Source organism: Ovis aries, chromosome 25 (genome assembly GCF_016772045.2).
Source record: "Ovis aries strain OAR_USU_Benz2616 breed Rambouillet chromosome 25, ARS-UI_Ramb_v3.0, whole genome shotgun sequence".
Taxonomy (NCBI): domain Eukaryota; kingdom Metazoa; phylum Chordata; class Mammalia; order Artiodactyla; family Bovidae; genus Ovis; species Ovis aries.
The window spans coordinates 32,568,116-32,580,172 of record NC_056078.1 but is presented as its reverse complement, the minus strand read 5'-3'; the positions used below and the strand labels follow the sequence as shown (position 1 = coordinate 32,580,172).

Sequence of the window (12,057 nt, the reverse complement as noted above, 5' to 3'; positions counted from 1 at the left end):
GCGCCAGCCCCGCCGCTTCTCGGCGTCCCCTGCAGCCCACCTCCTTGCCCCTCGGCGCGCCGTGCCTCCCTCCATCCTTGCCTGCCTGCCCCTCGCCGTCTTCCCTTCCCTCCGCTCTCCCGGCGCCCGCCAACTGGGGCAGCGGCCGGCGCACCGAGGGTGAGGAATTGCCCCCCAACGGATGCGCTCCGGGACGCGGACGCCCCATCCCGACCTTTTAATTTATTATAGGGTTGTTTGCGGCAGCGGCTGGGGCCGAGACGGGGGACGCGCGCCGCTCGGGGCCGGTGGTGCGGAGTTAGGGAGAGCCCACCGGGCGGGCACCGAACAAGCTGGGGGCCGTGGGTGAGCTTTCCGCGCGGCTCACCTGCCTGGGCTGGGCTCCTTGTGGTGGGCGAGAGGGAGCACGTCAACTCACACTTTAGAAACCTGTTGGGGAGGTGGAATCAGAAAAGGAAAATCCTACAGGCAAGGGAGGACCTCTTTTGGAACTAGGGAATCCCAAGGGAGGAACATGACCAGAGGGCGTGGGGCACCTGGAGGGGCGAGAGAAAGTTGGGGAGTAGCATCCCACTTTTAGAGGCAATCCGCGGAGGCTGCCGCTTTAGGAATGCAGCGAGGTGGCAAGCCTGACATCCCCTCCCTCTGTGACTCTTAGATATTCTCCTGGAACTGACCCCCGCTCCACGTTCTTCGGCATCTGTGTTCTCGCCCCCAGGCCACCGCCTTTAGGTCCGCGAAAATGCCACCGCCAGCGTGGCACTGGAGCGGGAGGTGGACCACCGAGAGCCGGCCAAGGCCGCGGTTCTCACGCGAGCCTCCTCCCCGACGTTGTTGAGGTGGCTGGATGTCGGCTATTCCTGGCGCAGAGACGCCCACCAGCACCCAGGCTCACTACACCTTATGCACGGTTGCTAGGCTGAATGCCTGGTCTGTCGCGTCGTGTCCCTAGAGATGTCCTCTCTCCACCCCACCCCCCCATCCCCCGCACTGGCTGAAGGTGCGGGGGGGGCAGCTTTTCATAGAAAACTGCAGAATAAAAAAAGAACTGGGAAAAAAAAAGAGTGACCGAGCTGCTTTCTGTTTAGACCACGTTTTAATCTAGGGGTCTAACCAGTGCTAGCGTGTTCAGAGGGACCCGGGATCAGAGAGGGACAGCCGACGGTGCAAGGTAGAAGCCCATCTCGGTGGGAATGCTCACGTCTTTTCTAATAAAGTTAGTCCGAGGACCCCACAAACTTCCACAGGGCACGGCAACTTGTAGCAGCCTCCTTAATTGCTTCTGAGAGGGAGCAGGTAAGACAGGCGCTATAGGTTACACACAAGGGTGAAAGGAAGCTCTCTTTCTCTCCTGATCATTAATTATACATCCTGTCGGGTACTGGGGCTCAGCTGTGTTTTGTGGCAGCACATTTGTGTTTTGGAAAATACGGATGTGTTGGAAATAAGGGAGAAAAATAAAAGCCATCATCCGGTCCCTCCTCCTCCTTCTCTGAGACCTCCAGATGTTAGCCAACCAGTTTTCTCTGGAGTTACCTTCTTGGCCATAGCAGTTTCTCCTTACTTGTCAAGGTGGAAGACCACCCACATTCCAGAGAAGCCAGCAGGTTATACAAGATCCTAACCCTGAGGCCCCCCCAGACCTGGCCCCTTGCCCAGCCCTCCTGACTGGGCGCCTGTTAAGGTTGTTGATGTTGTTTAGTTGCTAAGTTGTGTCAGACTCTCTTTCGGTGACCCCGTGGACTGTAGCCTGCCAGCCTCCTCTGTCCCTGGGATTTCCTAGGCAAGAATACTGGAGGGGGTCGCCATTTCCTTCTCCAGGGGATCTTCCGGACCCAGGGATAGAACCCGCAGCTCCTGAATTGCAGGCAGATTCTTTACCACTGAGCCACCTGGGAAACCCACGCTTATTCATCGTGTCTTCTTATTCACACATTCCCTCTCCTCTGCCTCCCCAGCAGTCTTCAGTCTGGGAATGTTTTTCCTTTACGGAGATTCTGTGACTACCCTTGGGGGGAAGAAAAGAGTCGTACAAATCTCAAATGTTCTCTAGACTGATTTTCGTGAACTTTTAAATGACCTCCTTATCTTTCAGGAACTGGGCAGGCTTAATCATACTGAGAACCTCTTTTTCAGTGAGTGAAAATAAGTTTCAGTGTTTTTGTGATCCTGGGGTTTTAAACGCAGCTTCTGAAGTCTTTTTACTCTAGGAGGTACATCAGTGCTACCGCAGTGCCTGTGATGAAATGCTGATTGGATATTTCAAGCAAAGAGTCTCTTTCCTAAATGATGACCAAGCATAGCTTCTGTAAGTTTTCTCAAGAAAATAGTTTTTTGGCAACAATCATTATAAAAGAATAATCCCTTTATATCAAGCTATATTTTGAAGCTCCAATGCACGCCAAGCTGACATGACCGGAAGTGTCTACAAAGAATCAGCCTGGGACGAGAGATGCTTGCAGTTGGTTGGGAAGTTGTGAGGCCAGTATAGAGTGAGATAGGGTTACTTTTTGCATCTTTAGAGTCCTTTTTAAAAACATGCCTGGAATCACTGGCCCCTTGATTTGCTAAATTAAACAAGTGTGTGTAGCCATCTCATTTTGCCCAATAGTAGTTACTTAGGCCTTTTATAAACTTTTCTTTCTGCCCTTGAGGTCTGTATTTTTACTGCAGTCTCTCTCTGGTTTTTTCTTTTTTCTTTTTTTTGGTTCTTCATTCTTGTTGCTTTCCAAGTATTTAGTAGTTGTCAAGATGCCGTTCAGAAGAATGCACTTGGCTTCAGTTTGGAATAATTATTTTAGTGCTGGGCTTCCCATGCAAACCAAGGCTGCTTTCCCTCACTATTCTACCAGCTCTCAGATTTGTTCACCCTTATCCTAATTTAGCCCCAAGATGGTCTGACCTGCAGCTAGGGTCTTTTTCACATCTGAAACTCTAGAGGAATAAGCTTCAGCTGCAGCTCTGGAATCACAGCATTTGGCCTCTGGGACTGTATCATCCTTTTTGATCAGAGGAACCCGAAACTGGGTGTACATCAAGAGGCATCTCATCCTTAGTCCCTCTGACCTCCGAATCTCAAATAGTGAATGACTTCACTGTTCTGAAAAGAGTGGCACGTGGCTTCTTTAGGGAACAAAAGACAAAAAAGAATCCCGTTTTCTCGCTGTTTGGAACTTGGGCACAGTCATTCTGGTACTATATTCTTTGCTGTACTTTTTCACCTCATGGTCTTTTTCTCTGGTGGGTTTCATCAGAGCCCTCCATTCACTTGGCTGTGATGTGTCCAGGTCGAAGCCAGCCGCAGACTGTAGTGAACAAGGAGCTGCTCTGGCAGCCTCAATAAGGGTGTGACCTTGAAGGAGTGGTTTGAGTGTCTCTGGTCTCTGTCCTGCTGTGTGAAACATGGGACTGAATTCTGTGAGTGCTAGTGGCTCTTCCAGCCCTGGGACTCAGTGGAGGACGGTGGAAGGAGCTGGTGATCTATGGGTAAAGTCTTTAGCTTAGGACACGTTTTGTAATTCTCCAGCTTCAGAGCACTTATGTGTCTTTATTTCCACCTTCTGCTCTTCCTCCAGCCCACAGGCTGCTTTGCTTTAAATGCCTGGGGAAACTGAGGCCAGTTTCCTACGGTGGTGTGATTTGCTGGGAGGGGCCTCACATGGCCAGGCATAGACTCACCCTGTTCTCCGTGCAAGCCATCCTCCTCGTAGAAGTTTGTGTTCGATCAAGTCTGGTCTGCACGTAATGAATTATGGAGGTATTGTCTCCATGGCTGTGTCTGAGAAAACAACACGTTTTCTCTGTCAGGCTCGTGACTAATATAAACATCAGATCCCATTACGGCTTGGTGATTACCCAGGGTCTGGCCTGGCGCGTCCAATCAGGGCTGGAGCTTCGGAGCCTCAGAATTCTTGATTCCAGATTGGCCCCGGTGCCTCATCTCATCCTGGAGATCGGCGGCGCTGGATGACCTTCAGATGCTCCGCTTTGATGGCATCACTTAGGCTGGCCTTGGAGAAGCGCTCAGGTCCCAGGCACCGGGGAGCTGCAGGTGACCTTCCTCGTCCTGAGAGCTTTTCCTCCTTGTTCCTGGCTCTCCCTGTGGAAATGCACGCTTCCAAAGAGACACTGCGGTCAGACAGACCAGAGTGCAGATCGTAGAGCCCACGCTTGTTACCTGGGCATCTGTGGCTGGCAGCCCTGTTAAGCTGTTTGTCTTCACCTGTAAGAAGAGCGTGATGATGCTTCCTTTGTAGGTTTCTTATAAGGAGGGACAGTACTGGGTATATACCACCCAGGAAATGCCTGTCACTTAGCAGGGCTGTCAATGGGAGCTCTCATGGCTTCACAAGGTGGCGAGTTTAAAATTTTCTCCTTAAGTCCTTGAGCTTTTGACCCTGGAAGGGCACTAACGACAACAAATAGAACTTTTAAACCAAAAGGGACCTCTAGACCCTGAAGTCGATTGTTCTTGGGTAAGCATCCAGTTAGGGATCAGACTGAGGTTTGAACTCATGACTCTTGGCTGTTGCAAGTCTGGCAGGTGGGGGAGGGGCAGCCTGGGAAGGCTCCCTGGACATGGATGTGGATGTGGAGGACAGCTTGGCAGTTTGGCTAGTGCTTTGATGGTGGGGATGAGAGTGATGAGCCTCGTCATTGTGTGGCTCCAGGAGCTGCAGACCTAGAGCAAGTGAAAGGTTTGGTGGCCATGCGTGGCTGTCTAATGTCCCTCGAGAAGGGATGAATTCCACCCGTTATCCCCAGTCCAGTGCTCACAGACCTGTTCCCCTGAGGCTGCGACAGTTTCCCCACCAGGGTGCCCTCTCCCCAGACCAGCTCTACCCTGATGGTCCCCAGAGCCGTATTTCCTCCAGTGTGTTCTGTGGAGCACATGGCCTTGAATTTACCTTGTGAAACGAAATGGAAAGTCAGGACATAGCTGACTTTCTGCCATAGTTGTCATAGCTGCGGGCCCTTGGAGAGTCACATCTCAGGTTGGGAGAAGTTCCGCGGGAGAAGAATTGGGTAAACTGCCCTTGGCCTTACTCACTTTGAGCAGCTCAGCCTAGGTGTCAGGGTCACTGGGTAGCATCCCAGAGTCAGCCTGTGACCTTGGGCAAGGACTTTGCCGCTTTGTACCTTAGTCTCCTCATCTGTACGCTAGGGATCGTCGCAGAGCACAGCCCCTTGGGATAGGTACTCTAGGGGACCCCACTTTATAGCTTTTCCTAGGAGGATACCAGTGACTGCGAACCATGTTCTGGCCCTGCTCCCGGATGCCCAGGGGCCTAAAGAGCTGCCCTAGTGTGTGGCCTTGGGGGAAAGAACTCCCAGAGCAGGGATCACTAGGGCCTTCTTTCCTGGATGGGGACGTCCTCTGTGTGGCTGCTACAGGGAGTTCTTGCTTTGGGTCTCTCTCTGGCCAGGGCGAGAGGAGCCTGGTGCTGAAGCAGTCAGGTTGGCATTGGATTACAGTGCCAGGACCTCCTTCCCAGTGTGGGCAGCCGGGGTGTCCCTGCTCACAGTGGCAGTGGCCGTGCTAGCCTGTGAATCACAGTAGCCAACACCATCTTCCTGGGACATCAGAGCTGTGGTGCCCCTGCCGGGATGCCCCTGTGGTTCGCATGAGAGGGGCCGTGTTGGTGCCGCAATGCCACAGCTCCTGGAACCCTGCGGGGAACCCTTTTCTCCGTGAGCCCTGTCTGGAGGTCAGGCAAGGTTGGCCTCCCACAGGACCTCTGACCTCCCAGAGCCTTCCTGTGCATAGCAGAGAGCAGATCAAGAGAGTGTTCTTTTATGAAATGCTTCTTTCCTTAAAAAAAAAAAAAATTATTTCTTTATTTGGCTGTTTCAAGTCTTAGTTGCAGATCTTCGCTGTTCATTGTGGGAGGTGAACTCTTAGCTGCAGCTTGTGGGATCTACTTCCCTGACCCGAGATGGATCCTGGGCGCCTTGCATGGGGAGCGCAGAGTCTTAGCCACTGGGTCAGCAGGGAAGTCCCTGAAATGCACCAGGTGGAACGCAGACGCTGGGCACATGGAGAAGGATGCTCGGGGGCCCAGCCTCGGAGGCAGGGTGTGCACTCTGGGGAGAAGGCTCCAGGGCTGTGCAGTTGGGGTGTCAGATCTCCTCCTCCAAAGGCCGGAGGGAGCATCAGTCTGTTTGCTCCTGGGGCTTCTTGCACCTTAATATGTACACGAGTCACCTGGAGAACTAGTGGGATGCAGATTCTGACTCAGAAGGTCCAGGGTGGGGCCCAAGACTCTGCATTTCTCATGAGACACCCGTGCTGGGCAGACCACGCTTTGAGAAGCAAGTATCCGGTCCCTTCCTTAGTCTCCAGGCAGTCCCTCTCTGAAGACAGGGCTATTTTAAAATATGGAAATTCCCATTTCCTCAGCAGTGGGAAGGGATGAGAAGAGGAAGGTTCACTGTGCCAGGACAACCGGCTCGAGAAAACTCAGCTCAGGCCTCTTTGCCTTGCTGCAGTTCAGTCTGGACCCTTGCTGCTAAAGCTGATTGTCGGCGTGTCTGCCCCCAAGGAACCCACAGCGCCCTTGGTTTGGGCTTGGGTCACGGTGGCCAGGGCAGCGTCCTGCAGATGTGTGGGGTGTGGTCCGAGTGTCGCCCACAGGCTCTCCCTCCTGCCAGTGGGTCCCGCTGCAAGGGGTGAGACTTTCCAAAGTCCAGGATGGCAACTCAGCCAAACCACCCTCTTGCAAAATTAGAGGCTCGTGGTGGAGCGGGGGCTGCTCTGTGGTGAAGCTCCGGGAAGCCTGCTGCTGGCCAGGCCCTCCGGACTGTTTGAAGTCGGCGGGCTGCAAAACTGCAGCCTGATTTTCCATAGAGACCCCGGGTGGGCCTTCCCAAACCCTCTCACAGAGGGCGCAGTGTGAGAGGATTGGGCTCAAGACCTGCCACTGAGTGTGGAGAGATGGGTGGCCCTGAGCTCCTCCGCCCTCCAGGGGTACTCCTCTGGAATTCCAGCAGGGGCTGTTGGAAGTAGCTCCTTTTCTCACCCTGCTGTCGGGTTTCTCACAGCTGGTACTGGCAGGGGCTTTTTCCTGGAGATGTGCTTTCTGTGTTGTTCCGCTGTCAAAGTGGAGAGCCTGGAATAGACATTCATCCTGAGCAGATGCTCAGCCTAAATGAAGGCCTTAGCATGATGCCTGGCACACAGTAGGTCCTCAAATAATTTTTTTCTTTTAAATTTGCCTGCACTGCGTGGCATGTGAGATCTTAGTTCCCCGACCGGGGATTGAACTTGCATCCCCTGCCCTGAGAGCATGGAACCCCAACCACTAGATCGCCAGGGAAATCCCAGTCCTCAGATGAATCTTATGGTTATTATTATTGTTGTTTTTGCTTTTGTTCCGTAGTAAGTGCATCCTGTGTTCCAGGAACCAAGATAGGTGCTAGAAGAAAAATAAGATCCAGTCTGTTTGATGGAGGGGAGGGAAAAATTCAGTTATCTTCTTATGAGTACGCACGTGTCTGGTCTCTGAGTTGCCTGCAAACCCGCCTGAGGGCAGGAAGAGTTGTGTAAATATAAGCAAACATGTATGTTGGGTGGGTCCTTCCCACAGTGGTTTCGAGTGGGCATGGGGGGAGCTGTGTGGAAATGTTATAGGTACAAATAGAGTTTGCTGCTCTTTAGGGTAATTTCTTAGAAGCTATGGAGAAACTCTGAGTGAAAGAGATAGGTTTGATTCAGTGACAAAATGATATTTGAGTCCCTTCTGAATTTTAAGTTTTCATGCCACCCTGGTCTCCCCTGACCGGCAGGTAGCAAGAATCAGTTCATGATGAGCTCTTGTTCTTGAGCTGTATGAGTCAGGCAGGGGATGGAAGGACAGCTTCAAAACAACGGCTGCCTGAAGATGGGCTTTGCTTTGTTTGGGACATTATTTGGTGATTGTCTTTGGGGCATTGTGTCTAATTGCCAGTTTGGAAATGTAATTGGCACTTCGGGTCCAGAATGGATCTACTTAACATTGTCAAGCTGAGCCTCGGAATCATCTCTGTATAAGATCTCATTACCTGTGTGACTAATGTTTCTTTACGTGGCCCAAAGAGAAATTATTTAAAACATCTCATTTACTTTGTATTCTTTGTGCTGCTTCACTGGCCTCCCTACTAGGCTTTTCCAGGGGACCAGATCCGGTTGACTCTGGGCCTTTCAAAGGTAATTAACAGGAACTTCCATGTTCCTCCCTTCCCCTCTTTCTCCTGCTCTCCATCCTCTTCCTGACTTCCCTTCTTCCCTAGTGGTTCCTGCCAAGTCCAGGAGCAGAGGGACTAAAGTTTGCAGGACAGCAAGTAAGGGCTTGATCTCTCAAGTTTAGAAGCATGTGGGATTGTGATGTTGTAAGTATAGAAAGGTACTTTGGGGCCGGGTTCCTGCCTCCTTTTGAGCAGTGCTGGGAGCCCTCTGCCCCATCTTTAGAGGAGACGGGGGTGTTCATGGTCTTCTGCAGTCACCATTCTGTGGGAGCACAAACCCACCGTTGAGTGGAAAGGTCTTTCTCCTTGCACACGTCTTGGTAGGTGATGGATTTTGGATTCAGTCCAGTCCAGAAAGGCCTAGGACTGGTTTAGGTTTAGGTGTCAGCAATGATCTTGAGATGTAGGATTCCCTTGACTTTGTTGCTACCATGCAGGCCACCTTCTTTTTCTTTCTCATAACTCTCTAGTCCCTCTTCCCCAGAAGTGGTGAGGTTTCCCCATGTCCTGTTCCCCAGAGTTTGCACTAGAAAAATTTTCTTTAAAGGTTTATTTACTTATTTATTTATTTTGGCCTGTGGTGGGTCTCTGTTGCTCCTTGTGGGTTTTCTCTAGCTGCGGCAAGTGGGTACTACTGTTCATTGCCGTTTGCAGGCTTCTCGTTGCGGTGCCTTCTCTAGGCACACAGGTTTGCGTAGCTGCATCTCCTGGGCTCTAGCGTGTAGGTTCAGTAGTTGAGGTGCGTGGGCTCAGTTCTCTGTGGCGTGTGAGATCTTCTCGGACTAGGATTGAACTGGTGTCCCTTGTGTTGCAAGATAGATATTTAACCACTAGACCACCAGGGAAGTCCCTGTGTTGGGTCTTATTGGACGCTGTGGGTGAGGATGTGGCTGTCCCTAAGCCATCCGGTCACCTCTTTGTCCCTGGGTCGTGCCTGGCATTCCCAAAGTTCAGCTTCTTTCAGAGTTTAGTGCTGGGCTTGGCTGAGAGCAGATGTGATTTGGGGGTGATGCCAGGAATCAGATGTGGAGCGTGGATCCTTTGTTAAGAAGCACAAGTTGGACTCTGCTTTCTAGGTGTTGGCTAGGATGGAGAACAGACAGCGATCTTGAGCCTCTTTTTGAAACATTTAAATACAGCTGCTTCTAGAATTGAAGATTATTCCTCTCCAACTGCTCATCTTATCTCTTCTCCTCTGGGCTTCTCTATGCCACTGCTGTCATTCTCCCTATTTTGCTGAGCAGAAACAAATCAGAGCAGAAAGAGAGCATGCAGGAGGGGAGGGTGGAGGAGGGCAGTGGGGAGCAGAAGATGCTCACACAGAGAAACGTAGAATTTCTCTTCTGGGAACTGCAGGTTAGATAAATATGTAATTGGATAGATTTTGTTTTTAGTCTCTTCACCTTTGTCTTAATGAATAAATCATGATAAGTGACCTCACCCCCAAGGTGTGCAGAATGATATAAAGACCAGTGGAAAGCGTGCTTTCCCTCTTGGAAGAGTTTAGCTTTTCAAGTGAGAAGTTCCCTCTGATTAACTGCTGATGTGAGGTGTGTGCGGCCCTGTGACCCAGACGCCAGGGGTTATAAGGTTTCTGGGGGCTTTTCTTCTTTGTGCACCTGTTTACGCAGGAGCAGGGTTCTTTTCTCTGGGAGAGGATGCTGTATGAACTAGTTTTCTCTTTACTTGACTTTGGAAAGTAGACTTTTTGTGGCTCTGGAAGGGAAAAAAGTAGATGTACAATGATTAGCAAATGAGAGCTCAGAGATAAGGGCCCTGAGGCTCGGAGGAAAGATCTGGAAGATGAAAGGGTTCAGCCAAGTGCCGAGGATTTTCATGACCAACATTAGCTGGCCACTGCTTAATACATTGTTTGCCTTCTTTGTGCATCTGGGAGCGCTTTCCTCATAGTGCTTAGCGGCATTGATTTAACTGCTCATGAATTATGACCATTTCTCCCATAGATTGTGGCAGCCACAGCTGACCAAGTGGTAAGATTCTTGAAGAATACAGGAATGGTGTCTTGAGCTGAGCCCATCAGAGAAGTCGGTAATTTGCCTGTCTTGAAGAAATCCATTTCTTAATGTTCGTGTACTACCCTGTCTTCCCCGTAAGATTTCTCTTTCAGTTTGTGCTTTGTACTTTTGTCCTTAATCCTAAGTATGTATATATTCACTGTAGAAGATGTAGGCAGGACAGAGAGGCATTGGCAGCAGCAGCATTCCCATTATGATGGCTACTATGTCAAAATCCCAGAAAACAGCAAGTGTTGGTGAGGATGTGGAGAAATTGGAACCCTGGTGCACTGGGTGGTTCCTCAGAAAAACTGAAAACAGAACCACCACGTGACCTAGCAGTTCTACCACTGGGTACATAACTAACAGAAGACGTTTGTGTGTTTCTGTTCATATCAGCGTTATTCATGATAGGTGGAAACAACCCAGATGTCCAAAGATGGATAAATGGATAAACAAAATGTGGTACGTACATGCAATGAAATACTATTCAGCTTGAAAAAGGAAAGAAATTCTGACACGTGCTACCACCTGGATGTACCTCAAGGACATTACACGAGGTACAATAAGCCAGTCATGGAAGGAAAAATGCTGTGTGATTCTGCTTATATGAGGCGCCTAAATTCCTAAAGACAAACGTAGGATGGTGGTTATTGGGGTGGGGAGGTGAGGGAGTTGTTATTTAATAGATATAGAATTTCAGCTTTGCAGGATGAAAAGGTTCTGCATGGTAATATGAATATACTTAATATTACCAAAAGGACTTCCCTGGTGGCTCAGATGGTAAAGTGTTTGCCTACAATGCGGGAAACTTGGGTTCGATCCCTGGGTCTGGAAGATCCCCTGGAAAAGAAAATGGCAACCCACTTCAGTACTCTTGCCTGGAAAATCCCATGGATGGAGGAGCCTGGTAGGCTACAGTCCATGGGGTCACAAAGAGTCGGACACGGCTGAGCAACTTCACTTTAATATTACCAAATGGTGTACTTGAAAATGGTTAAGATGGTTAAGTTTATGTCTATTTTCCCACTGTTAAAATTTTTTTAAGAAAGGAAGAAAATCCCTCTAAACCCCACTTCCTGGAGTTTGTCATCATTATCTTTGAGCACATTCTTGACCGTGCTGCTCATGTTTGTCGGTGGGGCAGCTGATATCTTTCCTCCGAGGTCTGGTAACAGGCAGTCCCAGGAGAAGTTTCCTCGCTGGCCTTGTTTGGTCCTGATGGTACCCACAGTGAGAGCAGAGGGACGGACCCAGCAGCCCTCTTTCTGCCGCTGAGTCTCGTTCGATAGTGTGTGAAGTTAAAGGACGCTGGATTTTTAATTTTTTTGCCTCCGTCTTGAGGCATGTGGTAACTTAGTTCTGGAAGCCATGCCCCCTACATTGGAAGCACGGAGTCTTAACCACTGGACTGTCTGGGAAGTGAGTGTGTTTTTGATTTTGACATGTAAGCAGCTATGGTATCTTAGGCAAGTCATTGTCTCTGAGCCCTAGTTTTCTCACGTGAAACATGCTCTCTGATTCATTTCAGAGAGATTTCAGTAGACAGCTATTTTTTTTTAATTAAAAAAATTTTTAACACCAAAAACATTTTTTACTGGAGTATAGCCGGTTAACAGTGTCATGGTAGTTTTAGGTGAACAGCGAAGGGACTCACCCATACATACACATGGATGTGTTCTCCCCCAACCCTCCCCGCCATCCAGGCCGGCACATAGCATTCAGCAGAGTTCCATGCGCGATACAATAGGTCTTTGTTGGTTATCCATTTTAAATATAGCTGTGTGTACATGACCCTCCCAAAGTCCCTGATTATCCC

At 50.0% G+C, this 12,057-nt stretch overlaps 1 protein-coding gene across 13 annotated transcripts in view; it reads left to right on the top strand.

Moving 5' to 3' along the window:
• Positions 1-12,057, top strand: part of KCNMA1 (potassium calcium-activated channel subfamily M alpha 1) — a 767,665-nt gene that overhangs the window by 520 nt on the left and 755,088 nt on the right. The window contains exons 2-3 of one of the 13 annotated variants that reach the window (XM_027962121.2): positions 232-345; positions 659-803. In XM_027962121.2, coding sequence (XP_027817922.2) covers positions 232-345; positions 659-676 — 132 coding nt within the window. In that variant the 3' untranslated portion in view covers positions 677-803. 13 annotated transcript variants of the gene reach the window in all.